This window comes from Selaginella moellendorffii, unplaced genomic scaffold (assembly GCF_000143415.4).
Source record: "Selaginella moellendorffii unplaced genomic scaffold, v1.0 SELMOscaffold_13, whole genome shotgun sequence".
Classification (NCBI taxonomy): Eukaryota; Viridiplantae; Streptophyta; class Lycopodiopsida; order Selaginellales; family Selaginellaceae; genus Selaginella; species Selaginella moellendorffii.
This window is the reverse complement of record NW_003314274.1, coordinates 608414-633182: the sequence shown is the minus strand read 5'-3', so window position 1 is coordinate 633182 and position 24769 is coordinate 608414. Positions and strand designations below refer to the sequence as shown.

At 49.7% G+C, this 24769-nt stretch overlaps 11 protein-coding genes across 13 annotated transcripts; 8 read left to right on the top strand and 3 right to left on the bottom strand.

Moving 5' to 3' along the window:
• The first annotated feature begins 224 nt into the window (after nucleotides 1-224).
• Nucleotides 225-1052, top strand: LOC112346243. Its single transcript, XM_024674677.1, has 2 exons — nucleotides 225-752; nucleotides 838-1052. The coding sequence occupies exons 1-2, from the start codon at nucleotides 237-239 to the stop codon at nucleotides 958-960; spliced, it is 639 nt and encodes a 212-aa protein (XP_024530445.1). The 5' UTR covers nucleotides 225-236; the 3' UTR covers nucleotides 961-1052.
• LOC9645912 (methyltransferase-like protein 17, mitochondrial) lies at nucleotides 747-3836 on the bottom strand. 3 transcript variants are annotated; one of them, XM_024674674.1, is made up of 13 exons: nucleotides 3822-3836; nucleotides 2820-3602; nucleotides 2504-2754; nucleotides 2385-2458; nucleotides 2232-2326; nucleotides 2076-2173; nucleotides 1931-2014; nucleotides 1799-1879; nucleotides 1659-1745; nucleotides 1523-1606; nucleotides 1408-1469; nucleotides 1311-1357; nucleotides 747-1250 (listed from the first exon to the last, which is right to left on the bottom strand). In XM_024674674.1, exons 2-13 carry the CDS (start codon nucleotides 2944-2946, stop codon nucleotides 1030-1032), a joined length of 1311 nt encoding a protein of 436 aa, XP_024530442.1. In that variant the 5' UTR covers nucleotides 2947-3602; nucleotides 3822-3836; the 3' UTR covers nucleotides 747-1029. The 3 variants fall into 3 exon arrangements, with proteins under 3 accessions (XP_024530442.1, XP_024530443.1, XP_024530444.1); XM_024674675.1 differs by having other exon boundaries at nucleotides 2076-2122; XM_024674676.1 differs by lacking the exon at nucleotides 3822-3836 and having other exon boundaries at nucleotides 2809-2882.
• A 109-nt stretch (nucleotides 3837-3945) lies between these two features.
• Nucleotides 3946-5703, top strand: LOC9645911 (Golgi to ER traffic protein 4 homolog). The gene is made up of 12 exons (XM_002969899.2): nucleotides 3946-4025; nucleotides 4156-4235; nucleotides 4292-4370; nucleotides 4435-4516; nucleotides 4583-4694; nucleotides 4759-4849; nucleotides 4923-5006; nucleotides 5056-5096; nucleotides 5150-5281; nucleotides 5337-5421; nucleotides 5472-5546; nucleotides 5617-5703. The coding sequence occupies exons 1-12, from the start codon at nucleotides 3987-3989 to the stop codon at nucleotides 5638-5640; spliced, it is 924 nt and encodes a 307-aa protein (XP_002969945.2). The 5' UTR covers nucleotides 3946-3986; the 3' UTR covers nucleotides 5641-5703.
• Nucleotides 5704-5839: 136 nt separating this feature from the next.
• On the top strand, nucleotides 5840-6412 carry LOC9645910 (probable histone H2AXa). The gene is made up of 2 exons (XM_002969898.2): nucleotides 5840-6049; nucleotides 6124-6412. The coding sequence occupies exons 1-2, from the start codon at nucleotides 5840-5842 to the stop codon at nucleotides 6340-6342; spliced, it is 429 nt and encodes a 142-aa protein (XP_002969944.2). The 3' UTR covers nucleotides 6343-6412.
• A 96-nt stretch (nucleotides 6413-6508) lies between these two features.
• LOC9645909 (protein REDUCED WALL ACETYLATION 4) lies at nucleotides 6509-9469 on the top strand. The gene is made up of 16 exons (XM_024674671.1): nucleotides 6509-6817; nucleotides 6878-6969; nucleotides 7025-7159; nucleotides 7226-7282; nucleotides 7360-7432; nucleotides 7491-7649; nucleotides 7702-7851; nucleotides 7903-8158; nucleotides 8208-8323; nucleotides 8373-8459; nucleotides 8507-8595; nucleotides 8657-8719; nucleotides 8778-8834; nucleotides 8895-8991; nucleotides 9048-9206; nucleotides 9257-9469. Exons 1-16 carry the CDS (start codon nucleotides 6785-6787, stop codon nucleotides 9260-9262), a joined length of 1629 nt encoding a protein of 542 aa, XP_024530439.1. The 5' UTR covers nucleotides 6509-6784; the 3' UTR covers nucleotides 9263-9469.
• Nucleotides 9470-10135: 666 nt separating this feature from the next.
• Nucleotides 10136-12549, top strand: LOC9645908 (transcription factor BIM1). The gene is made up of 11 exons (XM_024674672.1): nucleotides 10136-10512; nucleotides 10578-10679; nucleotides 10735-10908; nucleotides 10982-11099; nucleotides 11163-11284; nucleotides 11340-11436; nucleotides 11493-11562; nucleotides 11625-11732; nucleotides 11799-12163; nucleotides 12234-12336; nucleotides 12394-12549. The coding sequence occupies exons 1-11, from the start codon at nucleotides 10353-10355 to the stop codon at nucleotides 12397-12399; spliced, it is 1425 nt and encodes a 474-aa protein (XP_024530440.1). The 5' UTR covers nucleotides 10136-10352; the 3' UTR covers nucleotides 12400-12549.
• Nucleotides 12550-12670: 121 nt separating this feature from the next.
• LOC112340467 (small G protein signaling modulator 2-like) lies at nucleotides 12671-16565 on the top strand. Its single transcript, XM_024674942.1, has 13 exons — nucleotides 12671-12894; nucleotides 12959-13066; nucleotides 13131-13234; nucleotides 13293-13930; nucleotides 14011-14133; nucleotides 14200-14288; nucleotides 14341-14541; nucleotides 14607-15008; nucleotides 15073-15156; nucleotides 15263-15449; nucleotides 15525-15647; nucleotides 15725-15912; nucleotides 16315-16565. The coding sequence occupies exons 1-10, from the start codon at nucleotides 12796-12798 to the stop codon at nucleotides 15311-15313; spliced, it is 1899 nt and encodes a 632-aa protein (XP_024530710.1). The 5' UTR covers nucleotides 12671-12795; the 3' UTR covers nucleotides 15314-15449; nucleotides 15525-15647; nucleotides 15725-15912; nucleotides 16315-16565.
• Nucleotides 15732-16523, top strand: LOC9645324. Its single transcript, XM_024674920.1, has 2 exons — nucleotides 15732-15912; nucleotides 16315-16523. The coding sequence occupies exons 1-2, from the start codon at nucleotides 15732-15734 to the stop codon at nucleotides 16521-16523; spliced, it is 390 nt and encodes a 129-aa protein (XP_024530688.1).
• Nucleotides 16537-20502, bottom strand: LOC9645907 (bax inhibitor 1). The gene is made up of 7 exons (XM_002969650.2): nucleotides 20357-20502; nucleotides 20147-20296; nucleotides 19995-20086; nucleotides 19744-19930; nucleotides 19534-19689; nucleotides 19437-19483; nucleotides 16537-16645 (listed from the first exon to the last, which is right to left on the bottom strand). The coding sequence occupies exons 1-7, from the start codon at nucleotides 20447-20449 to the stop codon at nucleotides 16621-16623; spliced, it is 750 nt and encodes a 249-aa protein (XP_002969696.2). The 5' UTR covers nucleotides 20450-20502; the 3' UTR covers nucleotides 16537-16620.
• On the bottom strand, nucleotides 16545-17338 carry LOC112346303. Its single transcript, XM_024674947.1, has 2 exons — nucleotides 17044-17338; nucleotides 16545-16882 (listed from the first exon to the last, which is right to left on the bottom strand). The coding sequence occupies exons 1-2, from the start codon at nucleotides 17327-17329 to the stop codon at nucleotides 16761-16763; spliced, it is 408 nt and encodes a 135-aa protein (XP_024530715.1). The 5' UTR covers nucleotides 17330-17338; the 3' UTR covers nucleotides 16545-16760.
• Nucleotides 20503-20560: 58 nt separating the features above from the next.
• On the top strand, nucleotides 20561-24467 carry LOC9645323 (carbamoyl-phosphate synthase large chain, chloroplastic). Its single transcript, XM_002969895.2, has 3 exons — nucleotides 20561-22026; nucleotides 22099-22791; nucleotides 22847-24467. The coding sequence occupies exons 1-3, from the start codon at nucleotides 20671-20673 to the stop codon at nucleotides 24380-24382; spliced, it is 3585 nt and encodes a 1194-aa protein (XP_002969941.1). The 5' UTR covers nucleotides 20561-20670; the 3' UTR covers nucleotides 24383-24467.
• The last annotated feature ends 302 nt before the right edge of the window (nucleotides 24468-24769 follow it).

Genomic DNA, 24769 nt, shown 5'->3' with positions numbered 1-24769 from the left:
CGGCGGCACAAACCCCCCGCCACCCTGCTGATCGCCACTCTCGCCTTGAAACTCGGTTGCCTCCCTCGCTCGTTTGATCTCGGCCATGACGAGACGAAAGAGACGAAGAAGAACAAGACCAAGAAGAAGAAAATCGAAGAAAGAAGAAATCTCCGCCCGCTTCTACCAGTGGAGTGAATCATCTCGGCTTCCAGGGCAGGGCGATGCGTTGATGGATCGATCTTGTTGCGCGCGCGATGAATCAAAACTCCTCCTCCCAAGAACCCACTGCCCAGCAATCTTCATCTACACTCATTCCTCTGTGTGTTGCCAGCCCGCCAGGAGCTCACTCTCATTCCAATCAATCCAATCAATCAATCAAATCAATCCAGAGCTCCGAGAGACAGGAAGACCGAGAGAGGCAACCGAGAAAGAAAAGAGAAAAATTTCTCTGGTTTTTCTTTCCTCCTCCTCTTGTTTTTTTTTTACTGCCACCAACAAAAATCCCTGCGGTCCGACACCCTTCGATCCGCCTCTTGGAGGGCACAAACGAGAGCGCATGCCTACAGCTTCCGCCACGTGGCACGCGTAGTATCGCCATTGGGCGCTACGCATGCTCGGTGCCCAAACTTAGGGCTCTTGGGGGGGCTGGGTTTGTCGCCCACGAGATGGACACTCCCAGGGTCAAGATGTGGACGTGGATCGCCACCGGGGTCATGGCCGTCGTTGTGCTGAGCGAGAACTATGGAGACGAGCCGCATGCCTTGTCCGGGGTAAGCAGCGACTGCGAGCTTCTTCTTTGCCACATTCTTTGCTGCCGATGATGGTTTCTTCCGGATTTTTCTCTGCCCCTCCCAGATCCAAAACTCGATCCGGAAGTTCAAGCGCTGGGTTTTCACTCCCAGCTCCAAGGAAGTGGACGAGCTCCAGACGAGATATAGATTGCGGCTGGATATCAAAGACAAAGTAGATCGTGAATGAAGAGCATGAGTGAGAGAGTGAAGTAGAAAGTTTCTTACTTCTCGTTCGCGTAGAATATAAGAGCTTTGCTTATCTCGGCCACAGGTCTCCCATCTCGGCTTCGCTCGCCAGTGAGTACATTGCGATGTTGTCTTTGGTGACTTTGATGTCTTCCAAGCTCGCGTCGGTGGCGTTTCTTCCCGTAGGAACGCAGACCGGGACCGTGATTCCATTGCCCAGCTTTGTGGGAGGCCTCACGATTCTCATCCATCCGCCTTGGAGATTTGCCACCTTGTCTTCCTGTGATGGTTCTGATCAAGGCAAGGTGTGAGTGAGAGGAGAGAAGAAGCACTGTGAGCTGAGTTACGCACCTACAACAGGAGCTCCTTCTTTGTATCTATCCAGAGGCCAAGCTCCCCTGAAAAAAATGCTTTTTCAGAATCGCAAGCAAAGAGTCGCAATGTGTACCATTTTCTGAAGCCTCGACGCATCACAACGAACGAGAATGACACCTTGTCAAGCTTTTTGGCCTGGCAAAGAAAAGCTGGAGAAATGAGAACAGAGAAAATGAGATAAAGAGTACCTCCTGTGCTTGGATAGCTTGGATGAGGCCGCAAATCCCTCCATTCACATTCCTACTCATCGGGCAAGTACCGTCGTGCGCGCACTGGAAAAGGAGTGAAGGAGTTTCGTGGATTGGTTGGTCACTGGTTGCTTACCGGCGCAACGACATGCGCACCGAGATCGCTGTGAGCTTTGGGGTCCGACGCCGGCAAGTATAAGCCTCTATACTGACCACGCACTCTCTGTAAAGTGCGACTAACATGAGTTTGATCGTGATCCAGATTGCTTTACGTACGTGGTTCTCGGTTGTCATGACGCGGTCGCGCAACCTTCGCACAAGTGCGGATCCATGCAAGGTCCCCGGCTCGATGATCACCTGGCCAGAGACAGATTAGTGCGAGTGTCAACAGCTGTCCACACATTTTACCAGCATGTTGTGAGTAAGTGTCCACAGATAATTTACCACGGCCATCCTATGAGCCATCGAAGGCACCTCGTTCATAGCAAATGACTGCAGTTATCAGAAATTTACATTTTCAGTGAGCGAAACTTGACGCAAAAGAACGACTTACGCATATAACAAGGTCGTTCGTCTTCTCGTCCCTCCTTGGACTCCGTCCTGCATTTGGGAGGACAGTTCGATATTTCAGCAGCGGCATGGTTTCGACCCCTGCTTGGAAAGAATTCAGAGAGAGCTTTCAGTGGTTGCTGGGAGCTTACTGCAATACCTTCGGCAAGAGATTTACATACACTTGTCATAGCTGCAGAAGTTTCAATGAGAAAAGCTGTCTTCATCTGTTCCGGCCATAACTCTCGAATTGCCCTGAAAGAGAAAGCAAAATATTTTCATTGAGCAAAAGAAACGGAAACCAAAGTCTTACCAGAGGCTCGTTCCAGGTCCACTCCCGAAATCAAGAACCTGCCGAGGTCGAAAGTCTGGAATTCGTCGTTTCACCTGGACATTCAATGAGCTTTTAAAACCAGCAAGTCGGCAAACTACCTCGGAAAGCACACGATAAAGTGCAGCATAAGTCGATGGCATGCTTCTTGCGGCAAAGGCAACTGCATCATCCATAAGATACTTGACAGGGCCTTGCTCCGTTGCCAGAATCCAGGACTTGACTTTCTCTTTCTGTGCACCGGGGTTGAGAGTTCTTAGCTGCCTCGAGCAAGCCAGCTCCTCGTCGGCCCAGAACGACTTGACTGCCTCCATGCGAGTGATCGACTTGTCTATATCAACCTCCGGATGCTCTGCGCAGACATACCATCATTCTTCCAATCCGCTTCCAAGAACAACTCACTCACATCATACAAACCTCGCAAGAGTCTCTCGACTTGGGACTGCAGCAGATCAGGAATGCGGACTGGTGGTACCCTTTGAAATGCTGCCGCTGCCAGCGCGCGCTTCTTGAGTATCAGATCGGCCTTGCTGGTGCTGGCCATTGTTGTCAAACTCTGAGCTCCAAAACCCTAAACCCTTCCCGTGAAAATCTTGGAGGAGCCATCTAAAGAAGTCTGTAGATCATTTTCCCTGCAATATCTACTTAGTCCTGAGAACCATTTTTCCCGCAAACCATTTTCCTGTAGTTTGATCTAAAACCTATGTTGTTGGAAGAAGAAACCATCCGTGATTCACCGAAGCCCGAGGAATCTAGTTCTGAGCACCATTTTTCCTGTTGTATTGCAAACCATTTCCCCGTGGCCTGTGGTTCGATCTAAAACCGATATCCAGAAACCTGTTGCTGGAAGAAGTTTACCATCCAAGCCCAAGAACAGCTTCTCAATGTATCTGTAAGCAGCACGTAGGTTGTTTGCAAGTGCAAGCCGGCCGGGTAGAAGTTCGTGGAGCTCCCGAAAACCTCTGCCAAAAATCCCTCTCTTTGATCACCACGGCCTTCTCGAGCTCTAGCCTCTTGATCGTCTGGTTTGCGGCATCCAGTTGGTCCCGGAGGTCTGACTTGTGGCCATTGAGCAAATTCTCCTTGTCTATCCCTTCCTGCTTGAGCTTCTCGTAGGCCACCTCCAGCTTATTTAGATACTCCATAAGCTCCGTGGATTTCCTCTCGTATCCGGCTATCACCTCGTCCTTCTTGTCGTCCCTGCGGCGCAAACCATGTGAGAAATCTCGATATTTCGATCGATCGCAGCTAAAATCTCATGTATTTCATTCAAAAGCAGCTAGATCTCTCGTAGAGGCTCGACATTTCATCGACCGCGGCTAGAATGACATGAACTTCTCGGAGAAATCTACGAATTGCAGCTAGATTGCTAGATCCCATACGAAATCTCCTCAAAGATCTCTTTATAGAATCACTTACATAGTGTGGTGCTTGGCCGGCGCTGCCTGGCTCCTCGAGCGCTCTCTCCACTCTAGGGCAAAATTTTCCCACCCAAATGAAGGGGCACGAGCGCGGCCACGTGGACGGTCGGATTTGCTCTAGGGATCCGACGGCTGGACAGCGCAAGGTCTGGGAGCTCAATCAATGGCGCGGCCTGGACGGGAATCTGGAGGAACTCTCAAGGTGAGTGTGCTGATCGATGGATTTATCGCGAGATCGAGCGCGCAACAATCCGCTCGATCCATTCTCCGGCGCTAGGGCATTGAGCTTCGATGCGTGACTGAGATCATGCTTGTTTTCTTGGTGTTTCCAGACGCTGGAAAAGTTGGAGAAGAATGTTCGCGATGGAAAGTTCTATGAGGCCCAGCAGATGTACAAAACAATCTTTGCGAGGTGAGAAACTCTAGAGTTTGTCGATGTTTGAGTCGTTGAAACCGGTGATTTTCTAGATACATGGCTTCGAAGAAACACACCGAAGCATTGGATTTGCTGCAATCTGGAGCTTCAATCCAGCTCCGACACGGTCAGGTTTGTGTTCTCTCTTTTCTCTTTTCTTTGGTCTGTTTCAGTTCTAAAGCTCATCTTGCGAAAGGTGACTTGTGGAGTAGAACTTGGATTGTTGCTCGTCGAGGGAATGACGACGATTAAACTGGCGTATGGTCCGGAGGCTTTGGGTCAGTTCTTTAACTTCCATTCTCTCAAAGAAAAAAAAAACTACAAACTTGTGGCATTTCTTGCAGATAGAATTAAGGCCGTTTTCAAAGAGTTTCCACGATCGCCAACGCTCGAGGCGCAATATTCTACGAAGACGCTAATCGAAGGCGTCTCGACCTTCATGAAGGCGGCGATCAGGTGCGTGTTAGAAGCCTTGTTTCTTTTTCCTTCTTTTTGGATACTGATGTACTGACTATCATAGATGGTCTTCAGAGTTTGGCGCTCCCAGCAGAGGCTCTCCTGAATTACACGAGTTGCTAGCCGATTTCCTTGCCAGAGAATCACCCCAACCTGTAAGTTTTGCTCTCCAGTTTTCTTTGCTTTCCATGTTTTCCTCAAATATGAAGAAACTTTGATATACCCCAGGACCTTGCAAAAGCCTTTTACCATTATGTTCGTGGAAACAATCCTAGTGCCTTCGCATCGGCCATCATCAGCGGCATGCTGGAGGTAAGCTGTGATTCTGTCAAAACGTTTCAAACACTTCTATGGTATGCAGCCTGAGGAAGGTGATCTTCTTCTTGCGCGCGGGGTTTTCTTGTGAGTAACAATTTTTGCTCTTTGATTCTTTCTGACGTTTCCTCTCTTCTCAGGTACTTGTCTATGGGAAACCTCAGGGACGCCAATAAGCTCTTCGATGAACTACATTCTCAGCTCAAGGACTCGTCACAAGCAAGCGTCTTGGCATCTCCTCTCACACATTTGGCGAAGTTTATCTTGCTAACGTAAGCTGTTCCTTGTAGGCAGTGACTGTGATTTAATTTGCGTTTTTCTCTCCAGTCTTGAGAGGGACGCCCTCCCTTTGTTTAGGATGCTCCGCGAGAACTACAAGTCAAGTCTAGACCGGGATCCTTCTCTTAACGAGGTAAATCTTCCTTTTTCCCTGAAAGTGGTTAACATTTTCTCGTAAAACAGCTCCTCGATGTTGTAGCGGAGAAGTTTTACAATGTCCAACAACGCAAGAATGGTTTGTTTGGAGATTTGATGAAGGTATATTCCAGCCTCACTCCAAGAAGAAAGAAAAAATCCATTCTCTGATGGTTTTTTTATCTGCATCCAGATGTTAACAGATGGAGGAGCTTAGGCCTATATATTTTCTCCGTGGAAAATTTTCATCAATTTAATCAAGTACGCTCATTAAGACTTACGCGTATTTTTCTGTTTGCTCATTCTCATTGGCTCGTTGTTTGAATCCCGGATCGCCAGCGTGGCAGGAAAAAGCGGGAAACTTGGGATCGTGGACGTGGCAATATCGTCGCCGTATATAATCGATCGAGGAGCGAATGTGCCCTACTGAAAAGATGAGTTCCATCGCAGGAGGAGGTCGCGGCAAGGCGCGGTCCGCGAAACCGGTCTCTCGCTCTCACAAGGCCGGGTTGCAATTTCCAGTGGGCAGGATCTCCAGATTTCTCAAGACCGGCAAGTATGCCGATCGCGTCGGGGCTGGAGCGCCAGTGTACATGGCCGCCGTGATGGAGTATCTCGCTGCGGAGGTGAGATTCTTTGCTCGTCTCTTTTTCGTCGTCTCAATCTCTCAGTCTCGGGATTTCGTTCGTCCCATTCCCAGGTGATCGAGCTCGCTGGAAACGCCGCGCGGGATAACAAGAAGAATCGGATCATCCCCAGGCACATCCAGCTCGCCGTGAGGAACGACGAGGAGCTCAGCAAATTGCTCGGCAATGTGGTGATCGCTAGCGGCGGCGTGCTGCCCAACATCAATCAATCGCTTCTTCCCAAGAAATCGAGCCTCAAGGACGCGATTGGAAGCCTCTCCCAGGAGTTTTGATCTAGACAGTGCTGTACAGAGCTATAGCAGATTATGGAATATAATCTTTACGGCTAGAATTCCAATCCAACCACCGGATGTTGATGTACCAATTTAGGGCCACCCGCAAGGAGTTACGGGGCGGAATGGCTAGGCGATGAGCCGTCCTTGTCCGTCCACACCGCAGCGTTAAGAAAGAGGCGCTTAGTTTTCTTTGTTTGAGCGGGTAAGAAAGAATGATGTGGGGAGTGTAGGTAGGGCGCGTGCTTCAGATTATCGCGATTCGATTTTGGTAGCTCCATCGCCCAGCGGCGCCTAGATTTCGATGCTCGGATCTACTGCGGCTCTAGGTTTTGGCTGGATCTAAGCGCCGTGCGATTCCGGAGCTGCGAGATTTCGATCGATCGGGGCTTCCGAGCCCGATGAGGTAGCGTCCATTGTTCTTTTCGCAGCAGCTTTGGAAATGGTGGAGATTAGCCCGCCGACGACTGGCCAGGTACGCTAGAATTTACTCATGGGAATGTAGATTGGATATATGAGTCCAAAATTTTTGTAGGTGGCTCTTGTCTTGGGATTCATCCCCGTGCTCACAGCATGGCTTTACTCGGAGTTTCTTGAGTATAGGAAGCAGCCAGTGCCAGGCAAAGCGTGAGTACGTCGATTTTGCTTTGATCGTCTCTAACAATGGTAAAGTTTCTTACAGTCACTCGGATATTAACCTCTCGGAGCTGGAGCATGGGCCAAGAAGAGACAATGAGAAAGACAGTCTTCTTGAGAATGGATTCTCCGTCAGTGGCACTCTCAAAGGCAGCTTTTCTATCAGAATGCAGTTGTTTAAGTGAGGCCTTTATTGTTTTCTTGCCGTGTTGTCGGTGCGCTGATTTTCTTATATCTTTTGTGGCAGATTTTTCACTCTCAACGAAACTTTTCTCGTTGAAAATCGTTCGCTGTTGAGAGCAATGTAAGGATCTTCTTTTATGATCACGAGTCACGAAAGTGTTTTTGCTCACGTCTTTATTTTCTTTATGAAACTGGCAGTGCAGAATTTGGATGTCTACTCTGCTATTTCTACATTTGTGACCGAACCAATGTATTTGGGGAGTTGAAGAAGGTATGCCAATTGGCTTTACTGGTTTTTGTGCTGATGAATAGTTGCTTCTTTCTTGCAGAATTACAGTAGAGACCTCTTCGTTTTCCTTTATTTTCTTTTAATTATCGTTTCTTCAATAACGTCTTTAAAGAAGCATGCGGAGAAGTCTGTTGCATCCGGAAAATCGATACTTTATTTAAACAGACATCAAACGGAGGAATGGAAAGGGTGGATGCAGGTGAATACCACTTGGTTTTTGGTGATGTGTTGATTTTCTTTTCTTTCGACAGGTTTTATTTTTGATGTACCATTATTTTGCGGCTGCTGAAATCTATAATGCTATACGACTCTTCATTGCGGGTTATGTCTGGATGACTGGATTCGGGAACTTTTCCTACTATTATGTGCGAAAGGATTTCAGCCTGGGTCGGTTTGCTCAGGTAACTGCTTCTTTGCACTCGTAAGTTCATGCTTTGTGAACGCACTTGCAGATGATGTGGAGGCTCAACTTTCTTGTGACCTTTTGCTGCATCGTCCTCAACAACAGCTACATGCTCTACTACATCTGTCCTATGCATACCCTCTTCACATTGATGGTTTATTGCTCCCTGGGAATCCTGAACAAGTATAACGAAGTTCCATCTGTAATTGGTGCGAAAATTGCCGCATGCTTTGCAGTTGTTATACTTGTGTGGGAGGTTCCAGGAGTATTTGATTTTGTATGGAGACCATTCACATTCCTTGTGGGTAAGCTTTCACCACTTTATTTTGGCATTTTATTCGTGTTTCTTTGCAGAATATACGGATCCTGGCAAGCCCGATCTCCCAGTTCTACATGAGTGGCATTTTAGGTCCGGTCTTGACCGCTACATTTGGATATATGGGATGATTTGTGCGTACTTCCATCCGACGGTATGAGTTTCTGCGCTGTCAGATTCGACCGTAACTGAGGTCTATGCAGGTTGAAAGATGGCTTGAGAAACTAGAGGAGCTTGAGTGTCGGCGGAAATTCACCTACAAGTCGGTCATCGTGTTTGTTGCTTCACTGGTAAGACTTCGCCTCGTTGAAGAGTAGAACGAACGGTTGAATTGCAGGTTGGATATCTATGGTATGTCCACATTTACAAGTTAGACAAGTTGAGTTACAACAAGCTACATCCTTACACGTCGTGGATTCCCATAAGGTGTTAGTTCTCTCTCTCTCTCTCTCTCTTTTTGTTTCTGGTGCTTACATCAGGATAACAGCGTCTATATTGTTTTGAGAAATGTTTCTCAGCCCCTTCGGAACTGGTCCCTTACCTTATTTGCGTAAGTGAAATCTCTACTTCATTGCGGCGGATGATTATCTGCTGTCTTTTCGTTACAGGTGGCTTGGAAAGATCACTCTTGAAACTTATATTGCACAGTTCCACATCTGGCTGAGGTCAGTTTCCTTTTATTTCAGCCAACCATTTGCTAAATTCCTGTTCATCTATGTAATTAGGACGGGAGTTTCTAATGGACAGCCAAAGCTCCTCTTGTCATTCATACCGGACTACCCCATGCTTAACTTCATGCTTGCGACGTCCATCTATATACTGGTACGCAAGAGCATGTGCTCAACTCTTAAAACTGGGTGTGCTTCTGTTTGTAACAGGTATCGTACCGGCTGTTTGAGCTTACCAACACGCTCAAGAGCGCGTTCGTGCCCAACAAAGATAACAACCGGCTCTTCCTTATGGTCGTCTCCGGTGGTACCATTTTTTCGCTACTTTACGGTGTCTCTTACCTCCTCGTCAAGATACCATACATACTAGTAAGCTTTCTTTCGTCTATGGAACCAGGCTCACTCTTTTGTTCTCACAGGTTTAAGCGCAAAGCATCCAGCGATATGTTATGACGCGAAACGAGCAAAGTGAAGGTGTACAGTACGAATTGGTCAAGTTATTCATTGAATAAGTACGGTTGAAAAAAAATAATCCAGTTTTGTAGGAGCAGCTCCACAGCAATGTGTACTATTAAAGTGGCAACAGTGATAAGCCCACATATGGTATGGGAAAAATCATATTGTTTAGCTTCTTTCGCCGGCATTTCTCCATTTCGTGTGCGTAAGCTCTCCACGTCGCTCGCACAGGAGACCTCTCCTTTATTTTAACGAGGAGACGCTGCCTGCCATCAATGTCCCAGAAAGAATGTAGTCTCCCCCCATTGGGACCACGCACAGCTTTTTTGAAAAGAGCCAGTGGTATATCCGTCCGTGTCACATGTTCGCGGAACGGGCAGCCACGATCGCGCGGCGGTTCCGCAAAGCCGGCGCGCGTGACGGGTCACATGACGCGGGTGCCTGGCCACATGTGTACGGTGTCAGTGTACGACGCTGGCCTGGCCCAGCCTATGCCAGCCCGCCCACCAAACTCCATGTAGCTTTGGCATGTAAAAACAGTAAAAAGTGGTGGCGGCGTGGTGGCGGTCCACAAATTAGTTACATTTGCCGCGGTAAAAGGGGTGAATTTGAGCATGAAGAGGGACTGGCCCAAAAAGCTGGGCCCAATGGTCACCACATTGTCGAGTCAGCAGCACGTGCCTCACGCGAAGTGGTCGGTCCATAGGACGGGCGCGCGCTTTGTACGGCGCACGTCAGACAGTCACGCCCCCGCCCACGTGGCCACTTTCACACCCGTGTTCCAGCCACAGGATGCCGTACAAGCGCCCATTGTTAATCTGGCGTATTAGCGTTTGCGTGCGCTGATAAGCGAGGGCCACCCCTCGTGCACATGGCTCGCCTGTCAGCACCAGCGCCAAGCAAGATGCGGTGCTCTTCTTCTTGTTGCGCTCTCTCACGATTGCCGCATTGCCCTAATTTCGCCCGCGGCCATGGCAGGCTTTGAGCGGGATCGCGAGCGAATTGGAGGGGCTAGGCGCAAGATCTGATCGATTCCGCGCCTAGATTTCGAGAAATGTGATGTCACAAGCTCCGGGAGCCGCCGGCGCGATCGAGATTGTGAAGAAGGAGCTGGATTTGCCGGCGCCTCCAGCGATCATGGCCGCGGCCGCGGGATCCTCTTACGCGACGGAGTTTGGATTAGGTTACGAGCAATTCGGGAGGCTCAGGCAGCCACAAGGTGAGGAGATTTCCTCCCTCCGACTTCTTGTTCTTTGGCGCTGGATGAATTTTCTCGTTTTGAAGGTGCCCCCGGTGGATTTGCCCCGGATTCCTGCAAGAAGATTGCTCCGGCTCCCTCTCCACGGTTTTTGCAAGTGCCAGCTTATGAGCAAGGTCCCAGTAGAGGTATGGCAGTATGTTTCATTGATTGAAGCAAGACTGGCTATTCTTTTCTCTACAGGGGCATTTGGTTCTCTCGCAACGCAAGACTTTCTACAGCCGTTAGAAAGAGGAGCAAACGGAAATGTAGCTGCCAAGGTCCCAGCACCGGTTGCGAATGGTGACATCCCACTTCAGCTGTCTTCCAGGAGCGAACGAAACGAGCAAATGGTTCTTGATTCTTCTCCTGCCAAAGGTACTATATTCCATTATATATCCATCCTCGATTGTCTTGCCTTGTTTTAACTTGTTTTTCGTTTGATCCCAAGAAAGCTGTTCATCACGAATGCATCTCCAAATGCAGTATGGATTTATCGATCATCCGCATCCGCTGTTCCCAAAAAATGGATTGGAAGCGAACCACCACGGAGCCGTGGGTGTAAGCAGGTACTAAACAAAGGATTGACAGCTCTATAAGCGTGGCATTCATGTAGAGTGTTTTATAACTAGGCACTGGCAGCAGGGCCATGTGAGCAGCGCAAACAAACGACCGAGGTCCGCTCAATCGGAGGGCGACGACAACGATAGCGAGGAAAGGAAAAAGATTCACAGGGGAGAGGCAGCGAGCAGGGGTACGTTTTTTAGCAAACTTTTCTCAGTTTTCTACATCCTCTGTCTGTTCGGCAGAAGATATAAATTCCAGGAGCATCGACGTGAAAAGCAACACATCCAGGTCCAAGCACTCTGCCACCGAGCAAAGGCGACGCAGCAAAATAAATGACAGGTTGAGAAGCACTCACTTTGTGTAAGTGTCCCTGACAAGTGGAGCTGGTTTTTCAGGTTTCAAATGCTTCGCGATTTGCTGCCCCACGGAGATCAAAAGAGGGACAAGGCCTCTTTTCTGTTGGAGGTAGCGGTTCCCTTTCAAAGCTTTTTTTTATATGCGTTAGATGTACCAAACTCCTCGCGCAGGTGATAGAGTACGTACAGTCTTTGCAAGAAAGAGTAAAGAAGTTTGAGGCGTCGGAGAAAGGAAGATATCAGGAGAGGTTGAAGCCTGTGCCATGGGATGTTAAGTCGGTACGGTGGACCTTTGCTTTGATCTTGTGACGTTTGTAACCTCCATAATTTTTTATTTGTTTCCAGAGCACAAGCTTGAAAGAAGTCCCCGACAGTAGCAGGGATAAGTGTGCGTTACTCGAGGACGGGAAATCTAGATCCTTTGGAGCAACGACTAGTCGAGCTATGGGAAGACAAGTTGGCCAAGCTCCATCACGACCAGCCATGTCTCCGTTAGCTTCTACGAGCGCACCGGCTGTGGAGAACTTAGACGCGACAAACACGAGAGAAAAAACAGGAGAAAGGTCTTCCGAGTCACAGCGACAAGCAAACGATGCCTCGAGACAATCCACTCCTGTGGAAACGGCAACAGCGCAACAGCAACAGGGGTCTAGCAACGAGCTTCCCATCAAGCAGGGACTGATCAGTTTGTCGACCGCGTATTCTCAGGGGTAAGAAACTCCGAGCTCGCTCGCTCGTTTTCTTTTGCTTTCTTGGTGACTTTTATCCATGTTTTTATAGGCTGCTCGAAGCTCTCACAAGCGCATTGCACAGCAGTGGACTGGATCTATCCAAAGCCAACATTTCCGTCCAGATCGAGCTCGGCAAGCCCCAAGAAAAAAAGGCAAGTTTGTGCTCGCAGCTTTAGACTCTTGTGTGTAACTTTGCTCAAACTTTCCAGGCATAGATAGGTGGCAAAAACAAAGAAACACAAACCATTGACAACGATTTACATTTTCTTCTTGTACAATCTGAGTGAGCGATGTTTTAGAAAGGAAAAATTTTATATCCAAGTTTGCGCAAAACGCCATAATCACAAACGTTTGTTTAGTGGTGAGACATGTGATCCTTCGATGCTTTTGTCTTACACGCTCACATGGGGCGGTCACGGGTTCGATTCCAAACTATTGCCAAAGTTTATATAATGTGCAGAGAATGCGTCTGCCGGCTGAAAGCATGGGAAGCTCCCTAGGGCTTTTGAGCGTCCTTGGAGAGGTGCGTTGCGGCGATCGCAAGCGCTGCTAGCGGATTTCTTCCAATGAGCGAGAGCTCTGGCGGCATTTTGCTGGATCGGTGAGAAATTATGCGCGCCTTAGGCCGGATTGGAGGCGCACACCCGGATGAGAGTAGCAATGGCTCGGAATCTCTGGGGAGTGGCAAGAACGCTCGCGCGCGAGCTCAGGTCGAGATATTTCTTTGAGTGTTGCGGAGTTTTTGGAATTTTTTTCTTTGTTGCTTGCTTGTAGGAGAGACAGGCATCGCATCGTTTGAAGCCGGAGAGATGGAAATCGGCGTTCGACAAGGATGGAAAGGTCGTTGGCTTCTCCAAAGTTTTGAAGCTCATTAGATTGGGGGTAAGCTTTTTTGATGATAATCTAGCAAATAAATGCTGGAAATTGATGCTTGGTGTCAAAACAGGGAGTGGATAATTCGATCAGATGCGAAGTCTGGGAGTTTTTGCTGGGATCTTATGGTGTGGGAACGACATGGGATCACCGTATGGAGACTCGTATCGCACGCAGGTTCGTTCATGTTAGTGTTCTTTCGTGAATGGAAAGTTCTTAAGAAGTGCCACTGTAGGAAACGATACAAGGAGTTGATCGAGAAATGCCGGACGATGCATGTCAGTATCGGGACAGGAACTCTTGCCTACAATGTTGGATCCAAGATCATGGATGCTCGGACATCAAGGCAAGGTGCTCCTGAGCAGATCACTGTAGACTCTACGCATTACGAGACAAAAGGAAACAGCGCCAGTGCCGTGGACGAATCTCTTGACTCTTTCAGCTTCACTGCTTTGCAAAGTCCAAGCCTGGAGAAAGATGCTTCGCTCAGTTCAGGAACTGGTATGGAGTCTTACGAGATGAACGCCGGGTCAAAAGCTGGAGGCCTGCCTCTCAAGACACTGCTGCTCCACGCTGACAACGAACCTTCTAACTCGGATCACTCTCCCGGTCGTATCGGTCCCAACAGTCCAAACGTTTTGCATTTCAAGTTTTTCCATCAGAGTCCGATAGAGGTTGGGAGAAGCTCCACAAGGATTTGGACCAACAGGGACAGACATGAAAACTTCAGCAGGGTGAAGAGAGCTCTGGATACAGGAAGGAACATCTCTGGTGGGCCTGCTGGGATGCTATCACCAAATTCAGTTCCATTTCAAGGGGCTGCTGCCACCGAAGAGCGCACCGCGGAGTGGCTGTGGACGTTGCATAAAATAGGTGAAGCCACGAATCCAGTCTGTTTGTAAGTGACCACTTCCTCTTCCACACAAGAGTCACTTCATGTGATGGTCTTGCAGTGATCGACGTCGTGAGAACTGATCGCCACTTGGAGTTCTACGATGACTCGAGAAACATGGCGCGCATGTCTGATATCCTGGCCATCTACGCGTGGATTGATCCTGAAACTGGCTACTGCCAAGGTACATTTTCTCATATCTGCCGTTCTGATAGCTTTCAGGTAGCTTAATTTCCAAGTTTTCTTTCAGGAATGAGCGACTTGCTCTCACCTTTTGTGATTCTCTTCGAGGATGATGCAGACGCGTTTTGGTGCTTTGAGAGCCTCCTGAGGAGAATGGTATGGTCTGCTTGGTTTTCTTAACAAGTTAAGCTAATCTAGAAATTGACAGCGACAAAACTTCCAAATGGAGGGGCCAACGGGTGTGATGCGGCAACTAGAAGCCCTGCCCAAAATCTTAGAGCTGATCGACGCACGCGTCTTCCGGCATTTGACTCTTATCGGGGCAGACAATTTTCTATTTGCCTTCCGTATGCTGCTGCTTCATTTTCGACGTGAGCTTTCTTTCGAAGAAACGCTTTGCATGTGGGAGGTACGTTGACTAGGAACTCTTCAAGTGTCCATCTCAAGTCTTTCTTTTTTCTTTTTTTCCTTCAGATGATGTGGGCTGCTGATTTCGACCATGCCATGCTATGGTCGTTTGAGAGCGAGCCTCTAGAACCTCTCCAAATCAAGCCACCGTCAAGATCACTGCTGGAAAGGATCCAGGAAGACGACTGCATGGACTACTACTGGACGAAAATCTCGCCGTTCACAAGTCCCCTGCCAGCCTCGGAGGATCCACTCTCGCAGAGCAGCAAGATCACCTACGAATCCAAGAGTCCGCTCTGCGGGCTCGTAACTTCGTGGCCAAACTTTGGCCGTCACAGGATACGCTCCGGGATGAGCTTTGGGAGGAACGGGGACAGTGAGATCTCCGTGTTTGTGGTCGCTGCCATCGTTGTTATCAACCGCGAGAAGTTCCTCAAGGAAGCACGCTCCATGGATGACGTGATCAAGGTGACAATGCTGCTCAAACTCTTTCCTCTTGACAATCGTTTGATGGTTTTCTTCCCCGTGCTAGATGTTTAACGAGATCCAGCTCAAGATCCAAGTGCGCTCGTGTGTTCGAGCAGCGATGAAAATGCGAACCAAGTACCACCAACAGGTTTGTTCGATTAGATCTTTTCTCTTTTTATTTTTTCTTTTCTTTTGTTCTTCCGGGGATCTCGTTTAGTTTGATCCTTCTCACAGTGTTTTTCATTGTCGTATAGCTTTCCAAGCGAGGAACAGGAAAGGCAAAAAGAGCCTCTTATAAAATGTAACAAAGAAAACTAGAGTGTTTTGTTGGACAGAGAATTTGTTAGGGCTTTAAGAAAGAATGAGACGAGTGAATCTCTTGCGCGGCGCGCTTGGCCGATCGCCATGCCGCTGCCGATCGATGTCCTCCACCGCCGCCCGGTAAGAATCTCTGTAGCTCGTCGCCGCATTGCGCCCGATCGACCGATCCATCGATCGTCTCGTTGTTCTATCTAGGGCTCCCGGCGAGAGAGTGGAGCAAATCGCGTGGATTGGAGGCGGAGTTCTCATCTATGGCGCTACCGCAGCGCTGGCTTTCAGCATTCTCGACGATGTTCTCATCTACAAGAAATGCAGCAGGTTTTTTGGAGGATTGGGAATTCCTCTCTTCCTTTTCTCTTTCTTGGCTGAGATCTTTGTGTGTGTTGCCTGTGTAGCAAGGCAATGGAAGTAGCGGCGGAAGATCCACGGATGAAGAGCTTCCTTGGCGAGGGATTCAAGCAAGGCTCGTGGTATGAGGCCTCGCTTGGCTCCGCCCTTCAAAAAAAGGCCGTGTCGTGCACATTTCCAGTCTATGGCGATCATGGATCGCTTGGCAGCGTCAAGTTGAGAGCTGTTCGTGAAGGTAAGTATCTCTTGGCCGCGATTCGTGCCTTGATTTCTTTGTTGCGCTCGAATTTTCTAGATCTTCTTGTCCTTGTAAACTTGTGATTTGGAATCTCTTTTGCTTTGATGCTAAAACTCGATAGCTTTCTCGAGATCATAGTTTGGTCCAGGATTTTTTATTCTTCCATGAATCCTAGTTTTGCTTCCTTGCTGCGTGAGAACTTCCTTTTCTCTCGGATTTTAGGATCTCTTTTCCTGACTGTGTTCGGATCTTTGATAAAATTTGATAGCTTTCGTGTGTGTGAGTTGATCTACTCTTCAGTCTTTCATGCTTGCTGGATGCTACTTCATGTTCGCGATGCTTGGTTTTTATAAAAAAAATTCGCAGTTTTGACGGTACTCTCTCTTTTTTTTTTTCCAGGGAACAGCATCAGTTCTTTGGCTTACAACATCATTGGGCCCGCGCAGTGGGATTTGCTCATCCTGGAAGCCACGCTCCACTCCGCCGACAAAAAGACAACCGATAGAATCAACCTCATGGAGCCCTCTTGGGACAGTAGAGATGGCCGCAAAGCAGCCATCGCCAACGGGCACCAGGATTATGTCAACAAGCTCCTGGCCAAGAACTAGAAAAGCCGATTGATACCACGATAAAAGCAAAGTTTCTAGCAATTTACGTGAAGCGCTTCATGTAAAGGTACCGGATTTACAGTAGTGTCCATTCTTTCTAGTACCTTGAGCTGTGTCTCTGCCTGTTACGGCGTTTCCTCTCCAACATGCTCCTTGGTCTCTAAAAGGAATCGAGTCTTCCCCACTCCAGCAAGGCCCTCCAGAGTGATGAAGAGTGCCTGCTCTCTGCTAATCCCGCTAGATGCGAAAGTTGTGAAGGTCGTCAATCGTCTGTGCGAGCTTCTGCACGAGGCCGTCTCGACCTCTGAACGGAAGCGTGAAGTCGCAAACCACATCGGAAAAGGGCACCAAATTCGGTACTGCATCATAAGCACAACATAGAATTTAGTCAGCAAACAGCAACCACCAGTTACAATGCCACAGCCAACCATGCCATGGCCACCGACTAAAGGCGCCATCACCAGAATCAAGGAAAACATCAAGCCGCAAAGAGGGGAGACCCGTACAAACAAACCCTTACCTTCAACTGGGTGAGCTTCACGCAAATGGACAGTGAACTCAGGAGGAAGTGGATCATTGCGCCCTTGCAACTCTACAATCCCCATCCAGCCATAGGGGGTAAACATGGCATTCACCAAGGGGAGATTTTTCTGGAGCCATGTTGCAAACGCCCCTTCATCAGCTAGATCGTCTGGCACGGGCCTGAACGCTCTTCCCCTTTTGATTAACGTTGCCTCCTCCAATCCCACTTCATCTGGCGGATGGATATGCACACGGCGCGGCGGCGAGAGGAAAGGGAAAGCCATCACAATTACGTTATTTAACCCTAATGAAAAATCAAGTTTATAGGGAAATCTGAAGAGAGAAAAATCAATTTTGAAGTCATAAAACTACAGCCATGGCACAATCTGAGAAATTATAATTAGTACTGCCCAGCAAATGTAGTGGCCTTGGATGAAAATGCATTCGTTTTCTGAAGTCAAAAGTTCTAGTTCAACAGTCGTACCAGCAAATACCACATTCTGTTGGTGGTTAGCAGATTCCACAGCAGTTGTAGAAGCCGTTTAAAGAATTTCGAGAGGGTAGGAGCTTGAAGAATATTCTACAAGTTAGATTTCGATGTTACGCATTTTGCCTCGTACATGAATGCCTACGTGTTAAGGATTGTCTTTGGCGAGCCAGTGATTTAACAGATGTCACCATGCTCGTCCCATGCATGGCGTTCATCTTTGCAAGCCTCTTCTCGAGTTGCTGCTGCTCCACGGAACCCATCTCAATGGCTCGCAGGTCATCAAGTCTCTCGTCATTGCTTTCGTCGGCGTCGTAGCGTTCAGGTTCCAGCTCAGCCAAGAGTTTGAGCATCCTCCTCACGTAAAACACTTGTTTGCACCTGCAAAACGTCATCCAGGCGATGACAGGAACAAGCACGGCGGTGGAACACCACACAAGCAAGAGGCTGTCCGATCTGTAACTTGATTCCCCCTTAACGACTACCAAAACTTGGAGCCCACGGGTCGTGATTGGAACCTGGTCTGCAAGCAATCCCCAGGTCCTCAGTCTCTCCTGCCTCTGGATCTCGGCTGGAGTCACGGTGATGATCGCCGAGTACGAGCCGAGAGCGAGCACGGAGTTACTGACACACAGAAGTGCCGTTTTCCAGCCCTGTGATCTCACCAAGTTTGGGAAGAACGTGAGCTGGGAGTTGATGAAAGGCTGCGCCGCAGCTACGACCGCGATGAATGCGCCGGGGAGCGCGACCGCGGCCACCCAGAAATCGGTGCCGGGATGCTCGAGATCTAGCGCCGAGCTCTGTGCTTGGATGTAAGAATTCTTGACTTGAGACATGAAAGAGCCCAGGATTTCTACCAGTGTCGTCGTGGTTCGCAAGTCGAAGGACAACGAGGAATTAAAAGATGATCCGGTGGTGTTGTCATCGATCCCCAGCAAACACAAGCGCCTGTTTGGTCGAGTGATGCTTGTCACCCTCTCGTTGAGCCTGAATCCCGCGGCTTCCGGGGCTGTTTTCACGTCGAAGCTCTGCAGATCAAGACCTCCCAATAATTCCTGGTTGCTCCTGTCATGCGCTGGATGAAGTTCCAAGCCTTTGCAGAGATCGAGCTTGGCGTCGAGGCTTCTCAGATTCATTCCACTCAAACTCTCCTTGCTCATGCTCCAATTCTCGAGGGTCAGCACTTTGGACGCGACCGAGTTCGCCAGGATCCCGCCGTCCTGCTCTTCCCACAAGCTGAAAAACCCCAACTTGCTTGGGGAAGAACCAGGGATCGCTTGGAGCACCACGGGTGTGAACTTGACGCAGCTTGGAGCCTCATCCAGGCAGAGGAATCCCAAAGCCCACATCGTGATCTCCATGCTTCCCAGCTTATTGATCTTGGAGACCGAGTGGAATTCCATGAGGGAAGCGTTCCTGGTGGACAGGAGTCCCCCTTTCTCGCGGATCTCTGCTGTCCAGTAAACCTACGCAAGAAAATGCCCATGCTTGCATGTTCGCGATGCTTGGTTTTTATAAAAAAAAATTCGCAGTTTTGACGAGACTCTCTCATTTCTTTTTCCAGGGAACAGCATCAGTTCTTTGGCTTACAACATCATTGGGCCCGCGCAGTGGGATTTGCTCATCCTGGAAGCCACGCTCCACTCCGCCGACAAAAAGACAACCGACAGAATCAACCTCATGGAGCCCTCTTGGGACAGTAGAGATGGCCGCAAAGCAGCCATCGCCAACGGGCACCAGGATTATGTCAACAAGCTCCTGGCCAAGAACTAGAAAAGCGCTAGCAATCGATTGATACAACGATAAAAGCAAAGTTTCTAGCAATTTATGTGAAACGCTTCATGTCAAGGTACCGGATTTACAGTAGTGTCCATTCTTTCTAGTACCTTGAGCTGTGTCTCTGCCTGTTCCGGCGTTTTTCCCTGGATTCCCTCTCGGCCGCCTTGCGAGTCTGCGCCACAAAGAGTTTTAGGTCCAATGGAAACGAGTGTGGACGCTTACCAAGATGTAGAGAACGCGAACGAAAATGCCAACGAAGTCCACGAACAGATCCAGTGCGTGTTTGATGTGATCCATGTCACCCCTCTCAGCTCTCTCGATGATAAGTTGTGTGTCGAAGATCACGTAGCCAACGACGAGTAGAAGGCCACCATACAGCTGCGAAAGAGAGCATGAATCAGTCGAGGCAATCGATTGACAAGGAGTGTTTACCTCTACTTCGAACATGAGAGCGGCTCCACCGAAGAAGCTCGAGAGGAAGTGTAGCGTGAGCATGGACGATGCGGCGGACGCGAGAATTCCACCCAAGAACATGAACTCCCGTCGCTTTGCCAGGAGAGCGGCACCAGAGAACGATGCGAAAACAGCCACTGTGGCTACAAAAGCCGTCACAAGGATGCTGCGAGAGAAATCCAACCATGAATCTCGAAGACAAAAGGAAAAGAGGGATTTTTGGGGCCTACCTGGGATCAAATTCAATCACGGCCCCGACGAAGTTTCCAAGGGATGCTCCCTCGCAAAACGCTGCTGCCATCAGCCAAGTCCATCTTTTCCCCTGAGAAGCAACGATCAGCACAAAAGTAAAACGATTTGAGCTCCAGGATCCTTGTCTAACCTGTGCCGCGTAGCTCGAGGACGTGTTCATGAGGGCAAAACTACACCCCAAGAAGCCAAACGTGGTGAGTAATCCACCGATATTGAGCAGCATATGGGCATAGACGCCCACGGCCGATACGATGAGCGCCATCGCCACTGTCCAGTAAACCTACGCAAGAAAGATCGATCGATTCAACAATTTCCAGCAGGAACAGAGGGGAATTCCTACCTGGCGGACATGGCGCTTGACTGGCTCCGAGATGCGATGGAAATTCTTCATCGCGCCGTAGTTCCAGGAAGACGATCGCTCAAAGAAATCCATGACGGAGACACCAAACCCTACTCGACAATCACAAAATAGGATCTAGGGCATGCGCGCCCTTTCCAAAAGATAAATAAGCATATTCCCCTCCCTTTCATGCAATGGTGAATATTCGCATACGGCTTATCTAAAGCCCTAGAAAAGCAATGTGCTGTGCGCGATAGCGAAGAGCTGCGCGGCGTCGTGCGATCCGAGGTAAGCGCGCTGTGGAGCTGGAATCTATGGCGGCGGAGATGCTAGCTCCGAGATTTCGAGGTATCGATGCGCCTGCATTCTCGGATTTCACCGAGAACCGGCTCAAGCACGCAGCGGCGGGGTGTAGGGATTGGAATGGTCGTCGATCGCACAGAGGGCTTGCTGTGAGAGCCAGCGGTAGCGGCGCCTGGCATTGGAATCCATCGCAATATCGCCACGCGAGGAAGAAATGGGAGGCCCGATCTGCGGAACAGGAGGTCGAGTCACTGCCATTCATCGAATGGTCCAAGAAAGGCAATGTTTGCAAGGGGAAGAAGAGGACAGACCTCAAGAAGATTCTCATCCTTGGCGCTGGTCCCATTGTCATTGGTCAGGCTTGCGAGTTTGACTACTCTGGGACTCAGGCATGCAAGGCCTTGAAAGAAGAAGGCTACGAAGTGGTGCTTATCAACTCCAACCCCGCTACGATCATGACGGATCCGGATCTCGCGGACCGGACTTACATCGCTCCCATGACTCCGGAGCTCGTGGAGCAAGTCATCGCGAAGGAGAGGCCGGATGCGGTCTTGCCGACGATGGGCGGACAGACGGCTTTGAATCTGGCGGTTGCTCTGGCGGAGAGTGGAGCTCTGGACAAGTATGGAGTGGAGCTCATCGGTGCCAAGCTCGATGCGATCAAAAAGGCCGAGGACAGGGATCTCTTCCGGCAAGCCATGCAGAAGATTGGAGTGAAGACGCCACCTTCGGGTATCGCCACCACTCTGGAGGAGTGCTTCCAGATAGCCGAGACGATTGGGGAGTTTCCTTTGATCATCCGCCCTGCGTTTACTCTTGGAGGCACTGGGGGAGGGATTGCGTACAACAGGGAGGAGCTCGAAACTATCTGTAAGTCTGGATTGACCGCAAGCATCACTTCGCAGGTCTTGGTTGAGAAGTCCTTGCTGGGCTGGAAGGAATACGAACTAGAAGTGATGAGGGACCTCGCTGACAACGTTGTCATCATCTGCTCGATCGAGAACATCGATCCCATGGGTGTTCACACTGGGGACTCCATCACTGTAGCTCCAGCGCAGACATTGACAGATAAAGAGTATCAGAGGCTGCGGGACCAGGCTATAGCAATCATCCGAGAGATTGGAGTTGAATGCGGTGGCTCCAACGTGCAGTTTGCTATAAATCCCGAGGATGGAGAGGTGATGATTATCGAGATGAATCCCCGTGTCTCGAGGTCGTCTGCTCTGGCTTCAAAGGCAACTGGTTTTCCTATCGCTAAAATGGCAGCCAAGCTGTCGGTGGGCTACACTCTGGACCAGATTCCCAACGACATCACCAGGAAGACGCCTGCTAGTTTTGAGCCATCCATTGACTACGTGGTGACAAAGGTCAGCTTTATTTGCGCTTTTTTTTTCTCCTGCTTCTTTTAAAACATTTTCGTTTTCTTTGTATGTGTGCAGATTCCACGTTTCGCTTTTGAAAAGTTTCCGGGCTCCCAGGCCATACTTACCACTCAAATGAAGTCTGTTGGTGAGGCCATGGCGATTGGGCGGACGTTCCAGGAATCGTTCCAGAAAGCCGTGCGTTCTCTAGAAACCGGTCACTCGGGATGGGGTTGCGAAGATAGCAAAGAGCTCAAGTGGGATATTGAGGAGCTGAAGTATAAGTTGCGAGTACCCAACCCGGACAGGATGTATGCCGTCTACGCAGCTATGAAGAGAGGAATGAGCGCGGAAGAAATTCACGAGCTCACTTTTATCGATCCGTGGTTCCTGGGAGAGCTCAAGGAGTTGTTTGGGGTGGAGGAGTTTCTGTCCAACACAAAACTGACAGAGCTGAGTAAGGACGACATGTACGAGATTAAGCGACGGGGTTTCAGCGATAGACAAGTTGCTTATGCGACCAAAAGCGCCGAAGCGGAGGTTCGAGCTCATAGGATCGCTCTCGGAGTGGTGCCAGCATTTAAGCGTGTGGACACTTGTGCTGCAGAGTTCGAAGCCAAGACACCTTACATGTACTCATCCTACGACGATGAGTGCGAGGCTAACTCGGGCAGCAAGAGAAAGGTATTGATCCTTGGCGGCGGTCCCAATCGCATCGGACAAGGCATTGAATTCGACTACTGCTGCTGCCATGCGTCCTTTGTGCTCCGGGTATGTATGAGCTCTTCCTTTTTTCTATTTTCTTCTTACCTTGTATCGGTTCCAGGAAGCGGGATTCGAGACAATAATGATGAACTCAAATCCGGAAACCGTGTCAACGGACTACGATACGAGCGATCGTCTGTATTTCGAACCACTAACAACAGAGGACGTTCTAAATATCATTGATCTGGAGAAGCCGGACGGAATTATTGTCCAGTTTGGTGGACAGACGCCTCTGAAGCTGGCTGTGCCTATACAGAACTATCTGGACGACTTCAAACCGTTGTCAGCCAGTGGTGACGGCTACGTGAAGATATGGGGGACGTCTCCAGATTCTATTGACGCGTCCGAGGACAGGAAGAGGTTCGAGAGCATACTAAACCAGCTCGGGATCAAGCAGCCTCCGGGTGGCATCGCTCGTAGTGAAGAAGACGCACTGGCTATTGCAAAGAGAGTTGGCTTCCCGGTCGTTGTGCGTCCATCCTATGTTCTTGGTGGACGGGCCATGGAGATCGTTTACAGCAACGACAAGCTCAAGAAGTACCTGGAGACTGCGGTCGAAGTCGATCCGGGCAGACCAGTGCTGGTGGACAAGTATCTCACAGACTCCTCCGAGATCGATGTGGACTGCCTGGCGGATGGAAACGGGGGCGTGGTTATAGGAGGGATCATGGAGCACATCGAGCAAGCTGGAGTCCATTCCGGGGACTCTGCTTGCTCGATTCCGACGCAAACCATTCCAGCGGTTGCTTTAGCGACGATACGGGACGCCACCACCAAGCTTGCCAAGAAGCTCAACGTTTGCGGGCTGATGAACTGCCAGTTTGCCATCACGCAGTCTGGAGAAGTTTACATCATTGAGGCGAATCCACGAGCGTCACGAACCGTGCCGTTTGTTTCCAAGGCGATTGGACATCCGCTGGCCAAGTACGCTGCTCTGGTCATGTCCGGGAAGAGCTTGGGCGATCTCGGCTTCAGCCAGGAAGTGATACCGGCGCACGTCTCCGTGAAAGAGGCGGTGCTTCCCTTCGACAAGTTCCAGGGCTGCGACGTTCTACTCGGCCCGGAGATGAGAAGCACGGGTGAAGTCATGGGAATCGACTACAGCTTCGACAAGGCATTTGGAAAGTCGCAGATCGCCGCCAACCAGAAGCTCCCGCTGCAAGGCACGGTGTTCATCAGCTTGAACGACCAGACCAAGGCCCAGGCGGTCCCAATCGCGCGAGGCTTCCACGCGCTGGGATTCAACATCGTGTCGACGAGCGGCACCGCAAAGTTTCTCGAGGAGCAGGGGATCCCGGTGGAGCGAGTGCTGAAGCTGCACGAAGGGAGGCCTCACGCGGGCGATCTGGTGGCGAATGGACAGATCCAGCTGATGATCATCACGAGCTCGGGTGACGCTCTGGACGAGAAGGATGGGAGGCAGCTGAGGAGATCGGCGCTGGCGTACAAGGTTCCAATCGTCACCACCATCGCGGGTGGACTGGCGAACCTCCAGGCGGTGAAGAGCTTGAAGGAGTGTCCCGTGGAGATGCTGGCCCTCCAGGACTTTTTCAAGGCGGACAAGGTGGTAGCCGAGATTGCGAGTGTGGTGGTGTGAAAAAAAAAAGATGCGTGCTCCTCTCCTCGAGTGTTTTTGTGTGATGTTTCATCAATAAACGAGGCTTGCGACTGATACCACCAAAGGTGAGCACCATTTCCCTGGAACATGATCTCACATTTTCCTGTGTAGGCCGGTCCTTGTTTCTCTTCGTGGTGGAGCTCGAGCACGATTGACGCTACCACTCAAGCTACAAAGGTGAGCACCAGTTTTGTGCATTCCATGATCTCACAGTTTGCTGTGTAGGCTGCTGCTGCTTCCTCTTCTTATTGTTGCATACCGCGTTTTCGTTCCTGGCCACACAGCACGCAGCTTCTCGTCCCAAGTGAGGCGAGAGGGCGACGTTCACAATTCTGGGACATGACAAGCACAGCGGCAGACTTTTCA

Bases quoted from the DNA above. Each gene is read 5' to 3' on its own strand.
- LOC9645908 (XM_024674672.1), top strand. From the start codon at position 10,353: ATGTCACAAGCTCCGGGAGCCGCCGGCGCGATCGAGATTGTGAAGAAG. The intron at 11,285-11,339 runs GTACGTTTTTTA...TCTGTTCGGCAG, and splicing joins GGGAGAGGCAGCGAGCAGGG to AAGATATAAATTCCAGGAGC. The intron at 11,563-11,624 runs GTAGCGGTTCCC...CTCCTCGCGCAG, and splicing joins AGGCCTCTTTTCTGTTGGAG to GTGATAGAGTACGTACAGTC.
- LOC9645912 (XM_024674674.1), bottom strand. From the start codon at position 2,946: ATGGCCAGCACCAGCAAGGCCGATCTGATACTCAAGAAGCGCGCGCTG. The intron at 1,470-1,522 runs GTACTCTTTATC...TTTCTTTGCCAG, and splicing joins AAGCTATCCAAGCACAGGAG to GCCAAAAAGCTTGACAAGGT. The intron at 1,358-1,407 runs GTACACATTGCG...CATTTTTTTCAG, and splicing joins CGTCGAGGCTTCAGAAAATG to GGGAGCTTGGCCTCTGGATA.
- LOC112340467 (XM_024674942.1), top strand. From the start codon at position 12,796: ATGCGCGCCTTAGGCCGGATTGGAGGCGCACACCCGGATGAGAGTAGC. The intron at 13,067-13,130 runs GTAAGCTTTTTT...GTGTCAAAACAG, and splicing joins TGAAGCTCATTAGATTGGGG to GGAGTGGATAATTCGATCAG. The intron at 13,931-14,010 runs GTGAAGCCACGA...ATGGTCTTGCAG, and splicing joins GTGGACGTTGCATAAAATAG to TGATCGACGTCGTGAGAACT.
- LOC9645910 (XM_002969898.2), top strand. From the start codon at position 5,840: ATGTGCCCTACTGAAAAGATGAGTTCCATCGCAGGAGGAGGTCGCGGC. The intron at 6,050-6,123 runs GTGAGATTCTTT...TCCCATTCCCAG, and splicing joins TGGAGTATCTCGCTGCGGAG to GTGATCGAGCTCGCTGGAAA.
- LOC9645323 (XM_002969895.2), top strand. From the start codon at position 20,671: ATGGCGGCGGAGATGCTAGCTCCGAGATTTCGAGGTATCGATGCGCCT. The intron at 22,027-22,098 runs GTCAGCTTTATT...GTATGTGTGCAG, and splicing joins TTGACTACGTGGTGACAAAG to ATTCCACGTTTCGCTTTTGA. The intron at 22,792-22,846 runs GTATGTATGAGC...TATCGGTTCCAG, and splicing joins ATGCGTCCTTTGTGCTCCGG to GAAGCGGGATTCGAGACAAT.
- LOC9645907 (XM_002969650.2), bottom strand. From the start codon at position 20,449: ATGGATTTCTTTGAGCGATCGTCTTCCTGGAACTACGGCGCGATGAAG. The intron at 20,297-20,356 runs GTAGGAATTCCC...TTTCTTGCGTAG, and splicing joins TCAAGCGCCATGTCCGCCAG to GTTTACTGGACAGTGGCGAT. The intron at 19,931-19,994 runs GTAGGCCCCAAA...TTTCTCTCGCAG, and splicing joins GTGATTGAATTTGATCCCAG to CATCCTTGTGACGGCTTTTG.
- LOC112346303 (XM_024674947.1), bottom strand. From the start codon at position 17,329: ATGGCTTTCCCTTTCCTCTCGCCGCCGCGCCGTGTGCATATCCATCCG. The intron at 16,883-17,043 runs GTAAGGGTTTGT...CTTATGATGCAG, and splicing joins TGAAGCTCACCCAGTTGAAG to TACCGAATTTGGTGCCCTTT.
- LOC112346243 (XM_024674677.1), top strand. From the start codon at position 237: ATGAATCAAAACTCCTCCTCCCAAGAACCCACTGCCCAGCAATCTTCA. The intron at 753-837 runs GTAAGCAGCGAC...TGCCCCTCCCAG, and splicing joins AGCCGCATGCCTTGTCCGGG to ATCCAAAACTCGATCCGGAA.
- LOC9645911 (XM_002969899.2), top strand. From the start codon at position 3,987: ATGGCGCGGCCTGGACGGGAATCTGGAGGAACTCTCAAG. The intron at 4,695-4,758 runs GTGCGTGTTAGA...TGACTATCATAG, and splicing joins TTCATGAAGGCGGCGATCAG to ATGGTCTTCAGAGTTTGGCG. The intron at 5,547-5,616 runs GTATATTCCAGC...ATCTGCATCCAG, and splicing joins TGTTTGGAGATTTGATGAAG to ATGTTAACAGATGGAGGAGC.
- LOC9645324 (XM_024674920.1), top strand. From the start codon at position 15,732: ATGGAAGTAGCGGCGGAAGATCCACGGATGAAGAGCTTCCTTGGCGAG. The intron at 15,913-16,314 runs GTAAGTATCTCT...TTTTTTTTCCAG, and splicing joins GTTGAGAGCTGTTCGTGAAG to GGAACAGCATCAGTTCTTTG.
- LOC9645909 (XM_024674671.1), top strand. From the start codon at position 6,785: ATGGTGGAGATTAGCCCGCCGACGACTGGCCAG. The intron at 8,159-8,207 runs GTAAGCTTTCAC...GTTTCTTTGCAG, and splicing joins ACCATTCACATTCCTTGTGG to AATATACGGATCCTGGCAAG. The intron at 8,992-9,047 runs GTACGCAAGAGC...TGTTTGTAACAG, and splicing joins CGACGTCCATCTATATACTG to GTATCGTACCGGCTGTTTGA.